At 40.4% G+C, this 19499-nt stretch overlaps 1 protein-coding gene across 1 annotated transcript in view; it reads right to left on the bottom strand.

The window, feature by feature from the left end:
• igsf9bb (immunoglobulin superfamily, member 9Bb) overlaps positions 1-19499 on the bottom strand; it is a 147015-nt gene that overhangs the window by 44796 nt on the left and 82720 nt on the right. The window contains exons 7-13 of the mRNA XM_085419952.1: positions 17796-17941; positions 12086-12228; positions 11697-11837; positions 11195-11311; positions 10495-10645; positions 9406-9529; positions 1726-1901 (exon numbers count right to left, since the gene is read on the bottom strand). Coding sequence (XP_085276078.1) covers positions 1726-1901; positions 9406-9529; positions 10495-10645; positions 11195-11311; positions 11697-11837; positions 12086-12228; positions 17796-17941 — 998 coding nt within the window. The remainder of the gene's footprint in view (positions 1-1725; positions 1902-9405; positions 9530-10494; positions 10646-11194; positions 11312-11696; positions 11838-12085; positions 12229-17795; positions 17942-19499) is intronic.

The following is a 19499-nucleotide window of genomic DNA, read 5'->3' as shown; positions in this document are numbered from 1 at the left end:
GGTTGCACTGCATACATTACAGAGGAATTTTGACTCAGATTATCTTTTAGCATTAATGTAAATTCATACATTTTGTTTTTATTGTATTTTAAGTTCATCTGGGTTAAAAGTAACTTTTGTTGGACCATCTAAGACGTAAATTTTTTGACTTGAATTTATGAAGTGGTTAATCGTGAACAAGAAAGAATTAAACTAGACTGGTAGTTATACAGCACTTTTCTATTCAATTGTCTATTTATCTATACCTACTTTAACCACCCACACTCCAGCAGATGACCAGGGGGTAATACGGTTCAGTATACTGCTCAAGGATACTTTGAATCCTGGAGTGCAGGAGCCGGGGATCAATTCACTTTCAACTGGAAGACCTACTAGGCGACCTACTACCTGATCCACACCTGCACTAATAACAGTTCACTCTGTTCATTTAACAAAACTTTTAAAGACACAAAACTAGCAAGTTAGCAAACATCTGATTGTGGAACATTTGGCAAATCTAACAGACAGATTTCTTTTTCATAGATCATAATCTTTGAAATTTTGTGTTTATTATCTCTCTTAATTTGAGTGCCTCGTACGCTCATATGATCAGGTGAAAAATAAAGTAAAGGCTTTACATCCAATCAAATGAATGTTATTTAGAATTGTAGCTTACATATGAAAATGTAACCAGCATTTGTAAACATTTTGACCTACCAATTTATTCGTTAAAATATTTACACCCATTCTTTCAAACTCGTTCACTAACTTCGGTGGTAAAAACGTGAATAAAGATGTTTCCAAAATATCTATTAGTTCTACTTTTTCCAAAGACGCCACTATAAGCTGATTGTCATTTAGATTTAAAAAGTTTAAAAGTAAACAAAGGTCAGCAAATGAACCACTGAGCTGGTGATTGTTGGTGTAACCTTCAGGTCTATGAGATACTAGAAGTTAGTTCTATGTATTGGTGTAACGACACAAAACTGATCCTGACTGTGTTTCGATTAAAATGTTTCTTTGCACATGATGGTTAAATATGGTACTAAATATATCACACTAGTGTTTTTATTTGAAATGATGGGGAGTTGGCTGTTTTCTGTGTATAGAAGACACAGTAGCATTTTTTTTAAATTCAGTTTCAACTCAGCTTCGGAAGATAAGAGGTAATAATAACTATGTACCTCACTTCATATTCAATTTAACTAACTTGCCAGCAATTCACTTTATTATTCACTGAGACAAAAGTATTCTGGGAAAATTAAACTAATTCTTAAATGAAAAAAACCATTTAAACATTTAAACCAACATTTCATGAATAAAGGTGACATGAAAATGCAAAGATATCACTATTCCTTTAGTCTGTGAAAGATCACACGACCAGCACTCACACAGAGAGTGTTGTTTGGCCTCCCCGGAGCCGATGTGTGAGTTGTTAACTTGTTAGACTTTATTTACAGCACAGATCCTCCTGAAATTACTTCTCTACTACTGTAGTGTGATGTTTAATTGGAGGAACATAAGAAGTGCCTTTTTGTGCCTTTTAATGATAAATATTAGAATGCAAATTAAGATCAATATAATTTAAAATAGCCTACTACTTTTCTAACACTTACATGACATGAAAAACATGTCCGGATGATTTTTCTTAGTTCAGTGTTTTTTGCAGCTCTCTCTACTTGCCTGCCAAAGCTGTTTTATTATTGGATCCTTTCCTCCTGGTTAAGCAGTAGTGGGTGTACTCACCTAGTGTGTTCACAGTGACAACCTCGCTGAAGGGGCCTGTGCCAAGCTTGTTTTGGGCCAGGATGCTAAACTGGTATGTTGTCTCTGGCTCTAAGCCGGGCACCACCATCCAGTCGTGGCCTCCAGGCACAGGTATGGAAAGCCAGTCATACGGACCTAAACGCTCCCTCTTCAGCCTGCACAGGAGTCATGATGAGATGCAGGTACACAGACAGGAAAAATATTGAAGAAATAAATCAGGAGGTGAGAGGGAGACTTTTTTTAAATCTTTCGGACAAAATGGACATTTATTTACAAGTTACAACTATATTCAAGTCTTTTCTCAGCACAAGTTTCATCACACAGTGTAGCGCATTATAATGATTTATCATAATGTAATCTATTTGATCTCAAACCTAAATTCAACATTGCATAGGTTAATTGTATGGATCTGAATTGAATTGAATGTACCACATATTTTATTTCATTGTTCACAACACAGTTTTGACTTGATGGTATTAAGCCCATGCCGAGCTCAGCTTTGCAGTTTGCTGTTTGCCCATGCCACACATTCAGCTGTGCCTCATCAATCAAATCAAGCAGACAACTGTGCGCAAACAAAAACAGCAACAACCTTCAGTCTAAAGCACTGCCATAATAAAACTTTACAATCAGCTCTCAGGTACCAAGAAATGAAGTAACTTTCTTTAACACATTAACTACGACCTCGTTTCCAAAAAAAAGCTGAAACACTGTGAGAAATGAAAATAATATCATAGTATACAAATTTATAAATAATTTATATTTAAGTGAATATATTTTTAAATAAATGCTATGTGGTTAAAATACAACAGAAGCAACATATTAAAATCTTGAAATGTGTCTACATGTTGAAAAATATATGCTTATTTTGTACCTGATGACAGCAACACATTTAAAACAGTTAAACTAGGCCCACGTTTTGCACTGTGTAGCATCATTTCTTCTTTTACCAATGGTAAACATTTAAGAACATAGGAGCATAATTGTTATGATTTTAAAGTCTCATTCTTGCTTGTTGTAGGATCTCAGCTGCTCAGTACTGTAATTTAAGGTCTCCTTTTTTGGGTGAAAATAAATGCTGCTCCAAAACCTGTACATATCATTCAGTGTTAATGGATTATCCACAGAGGAAAATTCACCCATGGTAACTAATACATAGCACTGCAATTGCAAATTATAAACTGTATGACAGTGACATCATGGTCTCTATTTTAGCCTTGCAGGATGAGGTCTGCATAATTTCCATAACTCCCCTGCGGTCATGCAGACCACAAAACTGTTTTGCAGTTTCTGTCAGTCCACCTTACAGTGCTGTCAAGAAGTATTTGCCCACTTCTTGATTTTGTAGTTTTTATCAATGGGATAACAACAATCATCATCTCAAATGACAAATGTTTGGAGGTGCTTGCTGAAGCTGACGGAAATGACATAAGGGAATGTATAAAGAAGAGGAAAAACCTGAGAGACCTATGGGGCCTTACACATTTGAGATCATTGAGCAAATTTTAATATTAGACAAGAATAACTCGAGTAAATACAAAATGCGAATTTAAAATGATTATTGAGGAGAAATGCTATCCAAACCTACCAGGCCCTAAATTTAAAGTAATTGCCCCCTAAGCCTAATAACTGCTTGTGTCTTCCTTCATAGCAAGAACTCAATCTGGTCGCGGCATATGGCCGCCCCTTCCTGAGCATGGCTCTGCTGGAGGTTTCTTCCTGTTAAAAGGGAGTTTTTCCTTCTTACTGTCGACAAAGCGCTTGTTCATAGTGAGTCATCAGTTTGTTGGGGTTTTCTCTGTATTGTTGTAGGGCCTTTACCTTACAATACAAAGTGCCTCAAGGCAACTGTTGTTGTGATTTGGCGATATCTAAATAAAACTGAACTGAATTGAATTGCAACTAAACATTTGCAGTATGTCAAGGCTCACACTCAGATGTGAGACACTGAAGCAAAAGTTTAGCAGATTTACAGCAAGCATGGAGCAGGGTATTGTAAATGGTCTGTATTTGTATAGCGCTTTATTGTCAGAGTGGAATGGGCAGTCTGGCAGGGAGATAGTCCACTTAATTCTCTCTCTCTAATTTTACAGATGACTCACTTCCAGGTTCTCTCTCTGAAGGTTTCTCAAGACTGAAAGAGTGCACAGAGGAAAGCTGGGTTTGTTCTAAGGCTTAGAACAAACCCAGCTTTCCTCTGTGCACTTAGAATCTAAGCCATTCCAGTCAAACACAGTGAACACACAGAAGCCAGACAATGCTACTTCAGTAACTCCAACAATCTAGCAACCCATCTGAGCCTTAAGTATCAGATGGGTTAACGTTCCACACAGGTGGGTTGATTGGCAACAACTTCCAGGTGTGAAAAACCAGGAGGGTGAGAAAACCTAGAGGAATCCCGCCTCTGAAACAAACAGAGTAAACCCACGCACACACTGAAAGGAGACAGGGAGAGCAAAAAAAAAAAACCCACAAAGGAGAAGAAACGGACAGAAATGGCACACAGGAGCACCAGGAGACCGTGCCAATACCATCTGTCATGGTTCTAGGTCATTTGACCCAGCTTTTGGGGTTATGGTTTCTTTGTGTTGTAATTTTTTAGTTTTCTATTATTTAGTGTTGAGTTTATCTTTGTATTTGCTGCTATGTTTAGTTATAATTGTTTCCATGTTGTCTGGTCGAGGTGTCTCGTCTCCTCTTCCTGTTTACATGTTTTCCTCCACGTGTTTTGTTCCATGTCTCCCATGCCCGTCATGTCTCGCTCCCTCTGTCAAGTGTCCCCTCTCGATCCCTCTCTCAGGCTCATGTTGTCACAGTCTATATCTCACTATGTTTCCTGTTTTATTTTGACAGTCTTGTGTTCCATGTTCAGCGTGTGTAGTTTTGCGTCCCCTGTGGCATTATGTTCATTTGTGTCAGCTGTGTTTCCACTTCCCTCGTTACCGTTCTGTGTATTTATGTTCTCTGTCTCCCTTTGTTCATTGTGAATTCAACGGTTTACCTCCTGACGTCTCCGTGGTTCATTGTTTTCAGCATTTTCAGGTTTCATGTTTTAGTTACTCCCACTCTAGGTTTTGTTAGTTCTCGTTCTGTTTATTTTCTCGTTTGTTTTCATGTGTTTCATCTGCCTCAATAATGGCTCCACACCACAACACGCCGGCTACTCGGCCGTAACACCGCCTGCTTAATAGGAGCCTCTTAGTGACATACTGGGTTTTTGGAATACTTTTGATGGAACCCCTTGACCAGTGAGGGATCCAAAATGGCAGACCATGGAACCCTGTGTCTTTTGTCTTGCACATAACCCCAATCAATAACTCCCAATCACCCAGGTAGGTGGGGAGGGGAAGGGGGGGGGGGGGATTGGAAAAAGGGCACAGAGGACTGAAACAGACAGGTTTCAGCTAATGAGTTTTGGGTCTTAGGCAGTTTCAAAGAGACAGTGACAGGGTTGATTATGATCTCCTTTTTGTAGTGTAGTTGAAAGACAGTTTTTTAGATTCATCATAATTTCATACTTTTGAAGACAACCTGACTTTTTGACCTGGAAGGTACGCAGGTGCCAAAAGATGACGGCTACCCAGTCACTTGGTCTCTATGTTCTAAGCAAGACTGCTTGGGTTGCTCTCTTTAACTAAAGACAGCGACAAAGGTGATGCTAAACAGATGGAACAGAGCTCACCTTCCTGAGATGGGACCAGTGATAGCTGGTGACTGAGGGACACCTTGAAGAGAGACCTGTAAACATGGAGGTCATGTAGTTGTGAGCATACTCTAGCCAGGGAAGTTGCAAGCTACAAGTGCACTACTCACAGAGGGTCCACTTCCAGTTCCTGGTTAATCTTTTCAGTCTGTCTGAGATTGGAAACCAGAAGAGAAACTAACCTAGACACCAATTGCACCAATTCCAGCCCTCCAGACTCTAGAGGTGAACTGTGAGCCAAGATCAGAGACAATATCCTAAGGAATTCAGTGGTGACAGAACACACATGGTCAATAAGTAATTGAGCAGTCACTAATGAAACAAAATAGGCAGCCTTGGAACACTGATTGACTATGGTCAGTGGCACTATGGTGTTACCTGACGAAGGAGACAGACCGGCTACAAAACCCAAGGCTCAAAAAAGACTCAATCTCCAGGGCAAGGAGTCCAACGATGCACGAATGGGCTCATACTTGGAAACTTGGAACTCTAGCAAAGAATACATGCCACGTAGCGTGATGGGAGTCAGTCATATGGCCGCTTAGAAGACAAATCCACATCCAGGGGGATAGAATTAGGCACAGATGATGCCAATGAATGATAGATTCAGGGGCGATCGTGGCTCAAGAGTTGGCACTTCGTCTTGTGATCGGAAGGTTGCCGGCTTGAGTCCCGGCTCAGACAGTCTCAGTCATTGTGTCCTTGGGCAAGACACTTCACCTACTGGTGATGGCCAGAGGGGCCGATGGCATGATATGGCAGCCTCGCTTCTGTCAATCTGCCCCAAGGCAGCTGTGGTTACAACTGTGGTTTGCCTCCACCAGTGTGTGAATGAATAGTGGAATTGTAAAGCGCTTTGAGGGTCTCGAAAAGCGCTATATAAATGCAATCCATTATTATTATTAGATGTATTTTTCCATTACTTCGTTTGGCTCGTCCATAGAGACGGTTTGTGGGGAGAGGTGATCCAGGAAGGACATCAATGGAACAATCATTTTTTTCCCTTAATAAATGAAATCATTATTAAAAAAATACTGGTGGCAGCCAATGGTACTCCTCCTCCTAGCCTCCTAGTAGGTGCACATATGGTATCAATTTTAAAGATCCTACTTTGTTCTTAAGTTATTGCATTCATAAGATTTTCAGAAAACTTGACCTCTGAAACCTAACCTTGAGGTCAAAGTCACTGAGATTTGAACTCATCCAAGATTTCTGGTATCAATTTCTAGTCCTAAGTCACTTCCTTCTCAATGGTCACGGTTTCCTATGAGATTTTCTGTAGATTCACTTAAACTGAAGCTCCTACATCACTTCGTTTTCGAGTTATGACATTCACAAACTTGGGTGTCCACGTCACCCGCCCCATCAGCCTTTTACAGAAAAACTGCATTTTGTATTTACTCAGGCTTTCTTTGCCTAATATTAAAATTAGTTTGATGATCTTAAACACATAGGTATGTCAAGGGGAAGGGCGGAAATATCACAGCACTGTAAGTGAACCCACAAAAAAAATGTTTCATTTCCAGATCTTATTTGAACAACTTCCACCTTTGTCTGGCAGGGTTTAGACTTGCATGAATGCAGCAAAACAGTGTCCACTTAGGGTTTTCAGAATCATCTCTGTGCTGATGTTTGGACCTATACTAGTACCCTAAAGTGCTTTAAACAATCAGTAAGTGTATCAGCTGTAGTGGAAAGGTTTAAAGACCCTTTTAAATGACAGCAGAAGTATAGAGGGATCTGATGCTTGTTGTCAGTATGAAGATTAATTAATATTAATTGAAGCAGCTGCCTCCTTGTTTTTATATCTGTGCTGCTCTCTGGTCTCATCACTGTGTTACTAAAGTATGATGGGTTGCGGAGAGCATGTGGGGCTTAATTTAGTCGAGCCTGATCCTGTGGATGTGAACACGGCATCGTAAATATCAAATGAACTTCACACCAGCAATACTGCTGATGTTTAAGCTAATGATCCCTAATAATCTTTACTTGCATATTGTGTGATTTGTGGCAAGTACAAGTAGTACTCTCGTGTTTAATGTTGTAAACACTGTGCTATAAAGAAATCCACAAATATGAGGAATCCCTTCAAATTAGAGCTGGTTGTATGGAATATGGAATAAAGCACTACATTTTCCTTGACTGTCTTATTTATTTTTCAGTGAATATGCTCCCAAACTCGTGTGTAATGACTGGAAAATTGCTTAAGAGGGATTATTCTAAATTGCACTATCTCACCTAATTAGAGACTTCATGTGGTATTGACTTTGTCTATAAAAAGCACAGCTGAATGTTACAGTTTTTTTCTTTTACAGTGATTTAACGTGTGCCAGCAGAAGAGACTCAAAAGCTGAACACATAATACAGTCTTGCTAAACTGCCAGATAAAGATACTATACCATCCTCCAGACAATAATATCAAAAACATGGTGCATTACTGTAAAAAGACCATGAGACCTTTCCTGAATTTTGCCTAAATCACTCACTGAATTTTTGTATATCTTGAGTAGTTTTTGTGAAACGGGTGAAGAGCTGATAGGTGACTTATAGCCTTCATTTTAGGGAATGACCAGTCTCATAGGTGCATTTCTCTAATGAAACTAATTAACCTGTTTAACAAACTATTCTTTCAATTCAGACATTAAAATGAAATCATAATTTTCAGGTAATAGTTTGATATAGAACCGTTTAAACTAGAACCATAGAACTGGAGAGGGCACCACTGCTACTCTGATAAGCAAGGCTAGTTTTTGGCAGCAGCACTATATCTGATGCTCGCTTTATGTCTTTCACTATTTAAGTGGTGAAATTTAAGACATTCGTGTCTTACGTGCATCTCTAGTTTGACAATAACTGTACTTCATAAAGTAGAGATGCATCTTGAGCAACTACCAGAGTGAATTATTTCGTCTGTATAAATTTTTTGTCATTATGTTTTCAATACATTTTGTTCAGCTGAGCTATTAATACTCTATAGCAGCGGTCCCCAACCCCCGGGCCTCGGACTGGTACCAGTCCGTGAGTCGTTTGGTACCGGGCCGCGAGAGTTGAGGCTCAGGTGTGAAATGTATGGTTTTCAGGGTTTTTATCGGTTTTCAGCGTTATTTTGTTATCGTTTTTTATCGTTAACTCGGTTTTCCTGGGTCTTTTCACGTGTGTTATGAATAAATCTTCTTTTTTTCGGTACCGGTACTAGTTTTATTTTGTTGTATTTATCCGCGACACCTTAAAGGCCGGTCCGTGAAACTATTGTTGGGCATAAACCGGTCCGTGGCGCAAAAAAGGTTGGGGACCGCTGCTCTATAGTACTGGATTTAAAAAAAAATCTACTTCAGTCTACCGGAGTTTCTTTGACATCTAATAACTACACAGTGTTCACATCGATCATCCAAAATGCAAATGGTTCCCTTGCAGACCTGGGTTAAAATAGTACCACATGTTCCCTAAAGAAGTTTAAACACCATAGACTTTAACATGTAGACTTTAACAACCCAGGATTAGCAGCACATCATCAACTCACTTTGTACTGCATTATACATTTTGGACATCTCAGATGTAAGAAAATATAAGAATATAAGAAAAGAAATTATTGTGATTCAAAATGTAACAGTACCTGCCATGGCTAAAATCTTGTGAGACTGAACACATATTTTTAACCCAGGCCTTTTCCCTAGTCAAGCAGTGGCAAAGCAGCAGCAGCAGCAGCAGCAGAACAGAGAAGTCTGGGTTGAGTTCAGTTTAGTTGCTGTATTTTTTGTTATTGTTTTTATTGCGTTCCTCAAGAAAACTCCAAGAGCAGAGATGAAAACTCACAGACACTGGAACTCCATGTATTTTCCATCTCTACGTTTTCACAACTGTTCTGAACACAACCCTGGAAAAGACATTTTCAGAAATAACAGAGGACACATTGGAAGAAGAAAAAGCAGGAAGCAAAGCATGCTAGGATGACTCACACATGGCCATACCAGACTGAGAATGTCTGCTGGAAACCTCCATTATATCCTGCTTCCCAAGACACATTGGCCAAAGTGGAGAACGCAGCCACATGGACATTGGTGGGGGCGTGGGGGCTTGTGCCTGCAGAGAGGGGAAGCAATTTTTAAAAGGGCACATTAGTCACCGAGTTGCCCTGCTGTGGTACCCTACATTTATTTTACCTGTCAAACAAACTTATTGTGAGCTGAGTTGGGTCCAGTAATGTAAAATTTTACCTGCATAGTAAATACTACCAGTAAAATGGCTCAATGTATTGTTTACTTGTTATACTTGAGCCAAAAAAACCAGGAAAATAATTTGGAGCCAGTGGGATACAGCCATTGTATTCTGCTGATTTGACTGGCTTACATCCATAAATGAGGCACAGTGGTCAGCAAGAACAAAGGCCAAGACAAATAGGCCAAGGCAAACAAGACCAATGACTGCTCTTGGAATTTGACAAGTTATAACTAATTACTGAGCAAAACAGTTCAGAAGTGTGTGATTTTGTTGCTCTGTATTGCATCGTTTAAAGAAAAAGTTCCCCTGCGTCTTTTGTAAAGACGTGTGAGAATTGCAACTATAAGCTCCGAATTGAAAAACAGCAATGAAATGAGTTGAGGTTAGCATTCACACAGCAGTTTCTTCAGAAAATGCATTTTCTAGTTATTAATTATAGATTTCAACCAACAGTTCAAGAATCTCTAACACATAACAAAATGTTACTTTCTAAGCTAGTTAGCTACAGTTAGCTAGTAACTTAGCATTTAGTATTCTAATAATCAGTTAGATCAACCCTCCCTCCCCACTACCATCAATTTAAATGTAGTCAGTTCTGGCTCTAAATAACCATTTTTAGTCTTTTCCTTCAGAGTTGCTACAATATTGCCAACTAATCTTAATCTGCAACATAAAATTAAAAGTTTGGCAGTAAGAAATTAGAAGCTGCTGGGGAAAGAGGCCTTGGTCTACAGCTAACACTATAGTTGCTAAAGAAAGAGAATTTGATATTTGTACGTGTGCGTCTACATATCTATATGTGTTTGTGCATTTATGTATTCAGGTACCTATGACTTGGACGTGCGTGCTGGCAGTGATGCTCGTGGCAACATTGGTGGCGACACACTCCCACTCCCCATGGTCCTCCTTTGTGAGTGACTTCAACTGTAAGCTGCCTCGGGGCAGAACATTGTGCTTGCTTTTACTGGGCTTCCCTACCTGCAATCCACCCGGAGCATGGAAAGATAGAGCCAGCCAATGCAAAAGATAAAGAAAACAGTGCATTGGCATGTGTCATACAAAATGTACACTTAAAAAAAAACAACCCAAAAACAACCAGTAGTTTAACAGCTACTAAAAAGCCCAACCTACCATCTGACATCTGCAACAATACAAAATGATAAAATGTGTGTTCAGTAAATGAGAGACAGAAACAATAGCTAATCATACAGTAGTCAGTAAGCAGGATTAAACACACCCCATGATTAAGAAAAGAATTGAGAGAATCTAATATGTTCCCTGATTGCATTTTTTATAGACATCATTAAAATGTGATTAAAAATGCTACAATGACATACAGTACAGTGAAATTAAAATCGGAGCATCCACTACAGACAGTGATTTTAGAAATGAAGGTTCCTCAGTGGAAAACAGTGAATGTGACATAACACAACAAGAAGCACCGACTAATGAGCTGCCTTACACATGAGATTCAGTGGACAGGCTGTGCACATGTAGGGAGGATGTATGATGTGCAAGGGGTTTTACCTTCCTCCATGTGATGTTGGGAAAAGGGTCTCCCTCTGCTTCACAGGGGATGACCAGTTCTCTTCCAGCCTCCTGCCTGTACACCCCTCCAGGAACCACTGAGAATTTGGGAGGGTCCTGCCCAGAAAGAAATTGAGAAGAGCTGTCTTCACTGAAGAGTACACATGAGTGAAGTTGCATTTAATCCTGGACACAGATGGATGCTTGTGCCCTTCGTATTCAGGGTGAGATTTATTGAACTGGGCAAATTAACATCATGTTGCAGTTGTCAAAAAAGTGGAAAGCTTGGAAAGGTTTATGTATATTATTCATTTAATCTGAAGTGTTCTAAATAGTTCCTGTATTTCAAATAAATAAAAAATGTTGCAATATACAGTAAACTGTCTGCAAATGAGAAAACAAATCCACACCTTTCAGACTTCAGTAAGTCCTATCAGTAAACCTTTAAATGCCAGAAGAGGGAAGTGCTGAGTATTCACATATGTGGCCTAAATATATGTACCTTTAGCACCAGGGGAGCAGGAGGCGACCATCCCATGGAACCCAGGGCATTGTAAGGCATGCAGGTATAGGTGCCAAGAGAGTCCTCCGTCACCTCTGCCACACGGATGCTCCCATCTTCCATTTGACTCCAACCAGGGTACTAAGGATGGAGAAATTGTGCTCAGCGGATAAGAAGGAGTAGACAGATTACCAGTGTGATGGTTGTCAGTAAATATGATTTAAAAAATCCTGAATCTCTTCTCTTGAGTAAGAAACAGAGAAGTGCACTTAAAGTAAAACAATCAATGTGAAAAATGTAATCACAACAGCAGGAATGAAGCATTCATTTCCAGACTAAAGTTAGGAAAAGTGGAAGAAAGGGACAAAAGCAGCAAAGCGCCGGCTCACCTTATCTATCCGCAGAGGGAGGCCATCTTTTTTCCACTTAACCAGAGTTACAGGGGGGTTGGCATCTACAGGACAGCGAATGAAGCCAGGCAGACCAATGGCTGCGTAGATGACTGATGGCATGTTTACCACACGGGCAGGATCTGGTAAAAAAAAAAACACAAAGAGAGAATAACCCACATGCTAAACCATCACTTTGTGGCAGCACAATGCCTGTTAGTTGTTCTAGTAGATGTGCAGAGAAACAGAGAGGGCACTGTTCACAGAATGTGGGCTCATCATCAAAATAATTGAAATAATGACAAAATAAAATTAATAAATGAATCCAGTTATGTATATGAAGAACATCTGGTCTGGTGAATCCTGGTTATTGTCAGACACCTCTGCACCTTCATTATATTCAGAATCTAAAACTTTTCTTTTCCTAAAAAGTATTGTTTGGAAAATGAATGTCAGTACGATCTGCTATTTTCTGCCGTTTGATGTTTTCAGCTCCCCTGAGGCACATCTACTACACAATATTAATACTAATAACATGCTTTTACTTGTCTTTTTTCCAATCTGTCAAAGCTTACATGTAGGGACGGCATCACTGTTGACTTGACATGACTTTAGATTCAGATGGATGCATTGGTTTCTAGTGATTAAATTACACAAAATCGCATCTTCCATGGAAATTGATTAGGCTGGACAAAATGTCAGACTGTACATGGAAATTACAAGTTTACTATTCTGTCTGTTTGCTAATTCATCCATCACAAGTAGTTGATGACTTTGCTCTTCATAACACTGTCTGATGTGTAAAGGTACATTTTAGGAATTTGGGGAAATATGCTATGTTAGGTCCACGTCTTCCAAAGGTGAGAAAAATCATACTACCATCGCATCTGCCTCTGCTTAGTTAGTATTTAGAAGCTACAGCTACAGCATATGGTTGAGATGTAGCACCAAAGGACAGCTCCTCCACTGTGTTTTATAGCTGTGACGCTCAATGTACCAACTGATGATAATTTGAACCAAAAATTTATAAACATAAAACCTGTTGCCACTGATTTTCGGTGCAGTTCTTATGTAATTTGACATACCTCAGCCTTTCCCTTTCTTAAGAATGGCTTCTTGACAGCAACCCTTCTCCTGAGACCGTTTCTGATGAGGTATCAGTAGCTGGATCAACGAAAGGGTCAGATGTAGCTCTGGGGGCATGTGTCAGGTCCTTGGTGGATTTTTAAATATTCTTAAGGACACTTTCAGACACTGTCCCTATGCTGTAGATTGACTGTTACTATCTTTGTGCTTCACTTGAGCAGTTTTCTTAAGGTTTTTAAGGACATGCCACACAGCATCTTTTTGGTGGAATAATACTATTTTATGATTGCCTTAACTTTGGCATTTCATGTAGATTTAGCTAAAAATATAGGAAGAAATTATGCATGTTTACATAAAAAAGTGCCTAAAAATTCGATTAAAAGTTAGATCTTTGATAGGTTGTTATGTGTAGACAAAAAACTAATATATTTATTGAATTAGTTGCGTTCTTTATCCTTAAATTATTCATAGGTCTGTGTTAAATGGCTTAACAAGCAAATAGACATTTCTCTGACAATGATCAGATACAAGGACTGGGCTGAAAATGAGTGAAAAAAGTACCTGACTTCTCAGAGGTCAGGTACTTTGATACTAACCTAGATTTAAACAGTTAGTTTGAAGCCCCTATTGGGCTGAATGAGGAATGGAGCTTCAATATTCTTTCAGTGGTCACGGAAACATAAAAAAGTATTGAATTATAAGGCAACTTTGATAAATTCTAAAACAGTTTGGCAACCAAAGCAAGGTTTTACAAGCTTTTGTCACTTTACGCTAGATGTTTGCTACACACACACACACACACACAGTTTCAAAACATTACACCTTCATTAACGACTCAATTCAACATGATCGTCACTGCTCGTCTCGTCAGAGAACTGAACAAATTACATGCTAATTGTGATACAGGTGCCACCACATACCTGAAACAATCTTGAACCTCTGTGCTCAAGCAATAACATAACAGCATGACATGTTAATATGTTCATTTTTCTTATAATGTATCCAGTAACTTTAAATAGTCTCAAACCTTACCTAAATATTACTAAGTCAGATGAAAGTTGTTGTGATTTTCAAATGTATTTGTAGTCACAGTTAGTTACAGGCAAAATCAAAAATTCCTGTGACATCATGTGACACATAAACTACCTCATTCAATCATTCAGAGCAGCTCGGATTAGTTCAAGGTTAATTGATCGTCTCTACTTTAGCAGACATCCTTCCAGATGTCCCCTCTCAATTTTAACTCTCAAATAATAGGGATTTGCTATGATGAACAAGCTCAGCCCCTTGGTTTCTTTGGGACAGAAAGGATGACTGATGGAGGGAAAGGGAAGCAAAATTTATTCAATCTGGAATTGTGGCCTTTGTAAAGGGGTGAGAATAGTGTAATGTGTAATGTCTGAATGAGGTCAGGGAGGAAAGCTTCACAGTAAGCACTGGGTGATAAGGAGGAGAGATGGTGTGAGTGGGAGGAGTGCTATCTGCAGAGCGATGGAGAGAAGGGCGAGTGAGGCTGAGCGTGGGAAAGAACACAGGTGAGAGAGGGAGAAAAAGAGACGTGTCACCAAAACAACTTTGTACTACAGTAGTTGTCCTCTAAAGTCCAAACCTCTGGCCGACCGTCATTCTGCCACAAAGAGCCCAGAGCAGCACTGCCACTGGCACCACAGTCAAGTTTCTAAATATAGCTCTGAGACAGCCTATCGCTCACGACACGCTGGTTCCCACTATAAGATGCTTTGGGGGAAGTTATTCCCTGGCAAACGCTTCGGGGAGAAAGACACAGACAGCTGAGGAGAGAGATTTAAACCAAATAAGACATGAAAAAGAATAATGACATAAATAGGGAGAGTGGTTGAGGATTGATAGAGAGAGATAAAAAAGGATGAGGTGAGAATAAGAGGAAAGAAAGAAAAGAGAGAGCCCTCTGCAGTCAAACAGAAAAGTGGTCCTACAGCAATGATGTAATCCCCTCTCCTCTCACTGCTCCCTCCCTCTTGTGACTGCTGTTGCCTACCTCTGTTCTCTCTCTCTCTCTCTCTCTCTCACACACACACACACACACACACACACACACACACGCACACACACACACACACACACACACACACACACACACACACACACACACACACACACACACACAGACACACACCACAATCTAACAAAGCGGGAGAGTGAGGGAATTCAAATTGTCTGTTGCCTTGACTACTGCTGATGGCCGGTCACCAGCAGACAAGGCCGAGCTCTCAGTGCTCGTCCTGAGACATGCAAATAAAAGCCAGATGCTTTTATTTAGTGGCTCAAGCTGGGAGTGACTGATGGACTGATAGAGTGTTTTATGATGGGACAGAGAAATGAGGAGGCAGTAATAATCATGAAGATGGGGAAGGGAGAGACAGAGACATGCTGGTGTGCATATGAATAAATATTCATAAATGGGTACAAATCAGAAGAAGTAGTGAGGGAAGAGAAGGGGAGAAAAGGGAGGATGTGGGCAGAAAGCAACCAGAAGCAAAATAAAACAGAAAAGTATATTTGAGAGGCAAAACCGGTGTTTGCATGGGATTATATGTTTGGATGAGAAGTGGAACAGAGTTAGGCGGGAGACTAGTCGAGTGTCCAAAGTGATTCCACGGTGCAGAGCATTTCAGTTGATTTCTGGACACACAGTTTCACAGCTGTGTCAGGTTTGACTCAAGCTCAGATGGACAGAAACTGGTGTCCCCTCTTAACAACGCAGAGTGATGAGGAGTTACAATGAGTTGTAGGTTCTAGGGCTCATGTTAGTATTCGGCTTTGTCTTACCCACATCCAATATGTGCACTTTACAAGACTGGAAGATTTTTTCCAAAGCTTTTCCATGTGAATGCAGCAAATGAGGAAAATCTATTAAAAATTAAATCAAAGGTAATCACCTATCCTACATTTTTCTCAAACCTACATAAGTTACAATCAATCATGTGAATGTTACAGGTGTTGAATAAAAAAAAGAAGTTGTCAGGAAGTTTAATCTATTGAAGTTTTCTCACACTGCCTCTAATGCTCTATTACTCGACCTGTCTTACTCGACCTAAGTCTTTTTAGCATTTATTAATTTCTGGTGGTTTGATAGCAACTTTTATCAACTGACCAACCTGGAATGGGTATGGACTCATACCCATTGTTTGACAATTCGGGGTCAGTGACGCTGAACAACGATAAAGTGAATCTTTCTTCATGGAGAATATTCAGGGCTGATGAAGCCAAACCAAAAACTGCAGTTCTTCTATTGAACCCCATGCTTCCAAGAAAAAATGATCGACTTAATAGCATTAAAACACAGGTTTGGCCTCTATAAATAATTTACTCCTTCCTTACATCTCTACAGGTGGCAATTTTTTCTAAATATTTATCCGTCCATCTAGATAAAGTAGTTAGGAGTGTGGCCCCTGTGTTGGTGACCCCACAAAGGCCATTGGTCCCTCCACTTATTATAGTCAGTGCACTGGACCTCTGCACTGTCTTAGTGTTGTGCCTTTTTGGAGGGTTTTATGCTTTATTTGACTCTTTCCCCCACAGAACCACAGTTGTATATATTTACCAATTTAATACCGAATGTCATCAATGCCATGATATAAAACATCCAAATATGTCCAACTTTCATTTATCTAGCTTTTGAGGGGAAGTTGAAGAATTTGGAGGTCGTCCTACTTTTTCGGATCGGATTTGCTTAGCAGATGGTACAGTGCTCCTTGGACTTGCCCATTGTTCTGAGTGTTGGTCAACCTAGTAAATGCTGTTAATCACTATAACTATTAGTTATATTCAAGTCATGATAATCAATAACAAGAAGTTAATCAGCCAAAACTGTACATTTATATCATCACTTCTTCCTTTTCTTGTTCTCCTCTTCTTCATCTGACTCCACTATCACTGATCTCACCTCGCTCATCTCCTTCTCATTCTCTTCCTCTTTACCTGAAGCCTCGTCTCCTGAACTGAAGTCAGAGCTCTAATGCAATCAAATGGACATAAACTCGGTATTTTATTCCTGATTGGACAAGTAATCCTTCTACTGTATCTGCGGAAAGCTGACAGCAAGCTGGTGATAAAAACAGCATCTCATTATAAGCTCAGGCAGTATGTGTGGTGGTTGGCCTTATTACCCCACAGCAAAAAGGTCCTGAGTTAGACTGGATGCTAGCTGGCCAGGGAGAGCATGCAGACTACTGTACACACAGAAAGGCTTCCTCCCACACCCCAAAAGCATGCAGTTAGAGGAGTTAGGTTAACTGGTGATTCTAAATTGCCCATAGGTGCCAGCAAGGTGATACAGCGGATATCAAGGAAAATAATACACTGAACCTGGGATATGGATCATATTGACTGAAAGAGTTAAGACATGAAAGTCATTCAGTGTGTAAAATTTTTATTAAATGCAATTGAAAGCTTCTGCAAAATGCAGAAAAAGTTGCAACAACCATCAAAAGCTGTGATGAAACTGTCTCTCATGGGTGCTGCCCCAGGAAAGGATAAGCAAGATTTCATCCTGCTGCAGAAATGTTCATTTAGCAGCACCTCAGACTAGAGCACACACCACTGCTATGTAGAAAGTAAAAAAAAAGAGAGACAGGGCACTCACATTGCACTGTTAGGTAGGCAGAGGCAGTCGGTGGTCGGCCCAGGCTGTTGCTTGGAGCACACGTGTATTTCCCAGCATCTTCTGGCTTGACGTGGGCAATTATTAGGGAGCCGTCTATGAGAATACTGACTCTGCGCTTTAGGTCACTGTAAAGATGAAGAAAAGGGAAATGATCAATCAGCCGTGCTTTATCTGACATTAGGTCATCTGACTACAAAAGAGGGCTGGCATTTCACTATAATCCAGGTTCTGGTCCAACATAAGACTCAGTTAGAATAGAATAGAATAATCCTTTAATTGTCCCACAAGGGGAAATTTGGTTGTAACAGCAGCCAGAAAGACACATATACAAACATATTTACATTAAGGACAATAGTTACTATAAACAGAGTACTGTACAGTTATTAAATTAAATTAACTACAGATAAGAGGCAAACCCAGGTTGTAGTGCGAATCGGTTGATTAAATTATTGCAGTTACAGCGCAGATGTAAACATCTATGATTGTTGGGAGCAGTGTTGATTGTACAGTCTGACAGCTGCAGGGAGGAAGGACCTGCGGAAACGCTCCTTCATGCATCGAGGATGCAGCAGTCTGTCACTGAAGGAGCTCTGCAGTTCAGCAACATTTACATGCATGGGGTGGGAGACTCTGTCCATCAGAGATGTTATTTTGGCCAGAGTCCTTCTGTCTCCCACCACCTGCACTGGGTCCAGGGTGCATCCCAGAACAGAGCTGGCCTTCCTGATGAGTTTATCCAAGGTCTTCCTCTCAGCTGCTGATAAACTGCTGCTCCAACATACAACACTGTAAAAAAATGAGAGATGCCACCACAGAGTCATAGAAGGTCTTTAAAAGCGCTCCCTGGACTCCAAATGACCTCAGCCGCCTCAGCAGGTAGAGTCTGCTCTGACCCTTCCTGTAAAGTTCATCGGTGTTGTGGCTCCAGTCCAGTTTATTATTCAGGTGACCACCCAGGTACCTATCCACTCCCTGGATGTTCACCGGTGTCAGTGTGGTGGGTCTGCGTCTCCGGAAGTCCACCACCAACTCCTTCGTTTTCCCGGCGTTGATCAGCAGGTGGTTCTGCTGACACCAGTCTACAAAGTCCAGAGTCCACTGTCTGTACTCTGAGTCCTCCTCACCTGTGATGAGGCCGACTATGGCAGAGTCGTCAGAGAACTTCAGTAGGTGGCAGCGTGGGGAGTTGATGGAGAAGTCTGCAGTGTAGAGGGTGAAGAGGAACGGTGCCAGCACAGTTCCCTGTGGGGCCCCCGTACTGCAGACCAGCATATCAGAGACACAGCTATGTGACCTCACATACTGTGGACGTTCTGTGAGGTAGTCCAGTATCCAGTGGGACATGTGGTGGTCCACTCCCGATAGCTCCAGCTTGTCTCTCAGAAGTCGTGGCTGCGGTAGTAGTTAGTCCACTGTAGCAATCTTCCACACTGAAGCTTTACACGCCAGTTGAGGAACGTTTGTCAATGACATTATTGACAGATACACATATATGTTGGTCATTCATTGATGATATAAGACCCCTGTATTTAACCTCTATATTTAACTTGCTCTTTTTTGCTTATTTCCCAGCGGATATGTAACTTTGACTTGTGTGTAACATGTAGCTTGAGTCATGATTCACAGCTGGTTGCAGAGGAACTATAAGTCTACAGGCTTCAAAGGTAGCTGGAAATCACAGGA

This window comes from Rhamphochromis longiceps, linkage group LG10, assembly GCF_057381845.1.
Source record: "Rhamphochromis longiceps isolate RC_006_pf linkage group LG10, R_longiceps_female_GT1.1, whole genome shotgun sequence".
Taxonomy (NCBI): Eukaryota; Metazoa; Chordata; class Actinopteri; order Cichliformes; family Cichlidae; genus Rhamphochromis; species Rhamphochromis longiceps.
The sequence above is the reverse complement of the archived record's forward strand: the minus strand, read 5'-3'. Positions and strand labels throughout refer to the sequence as shown.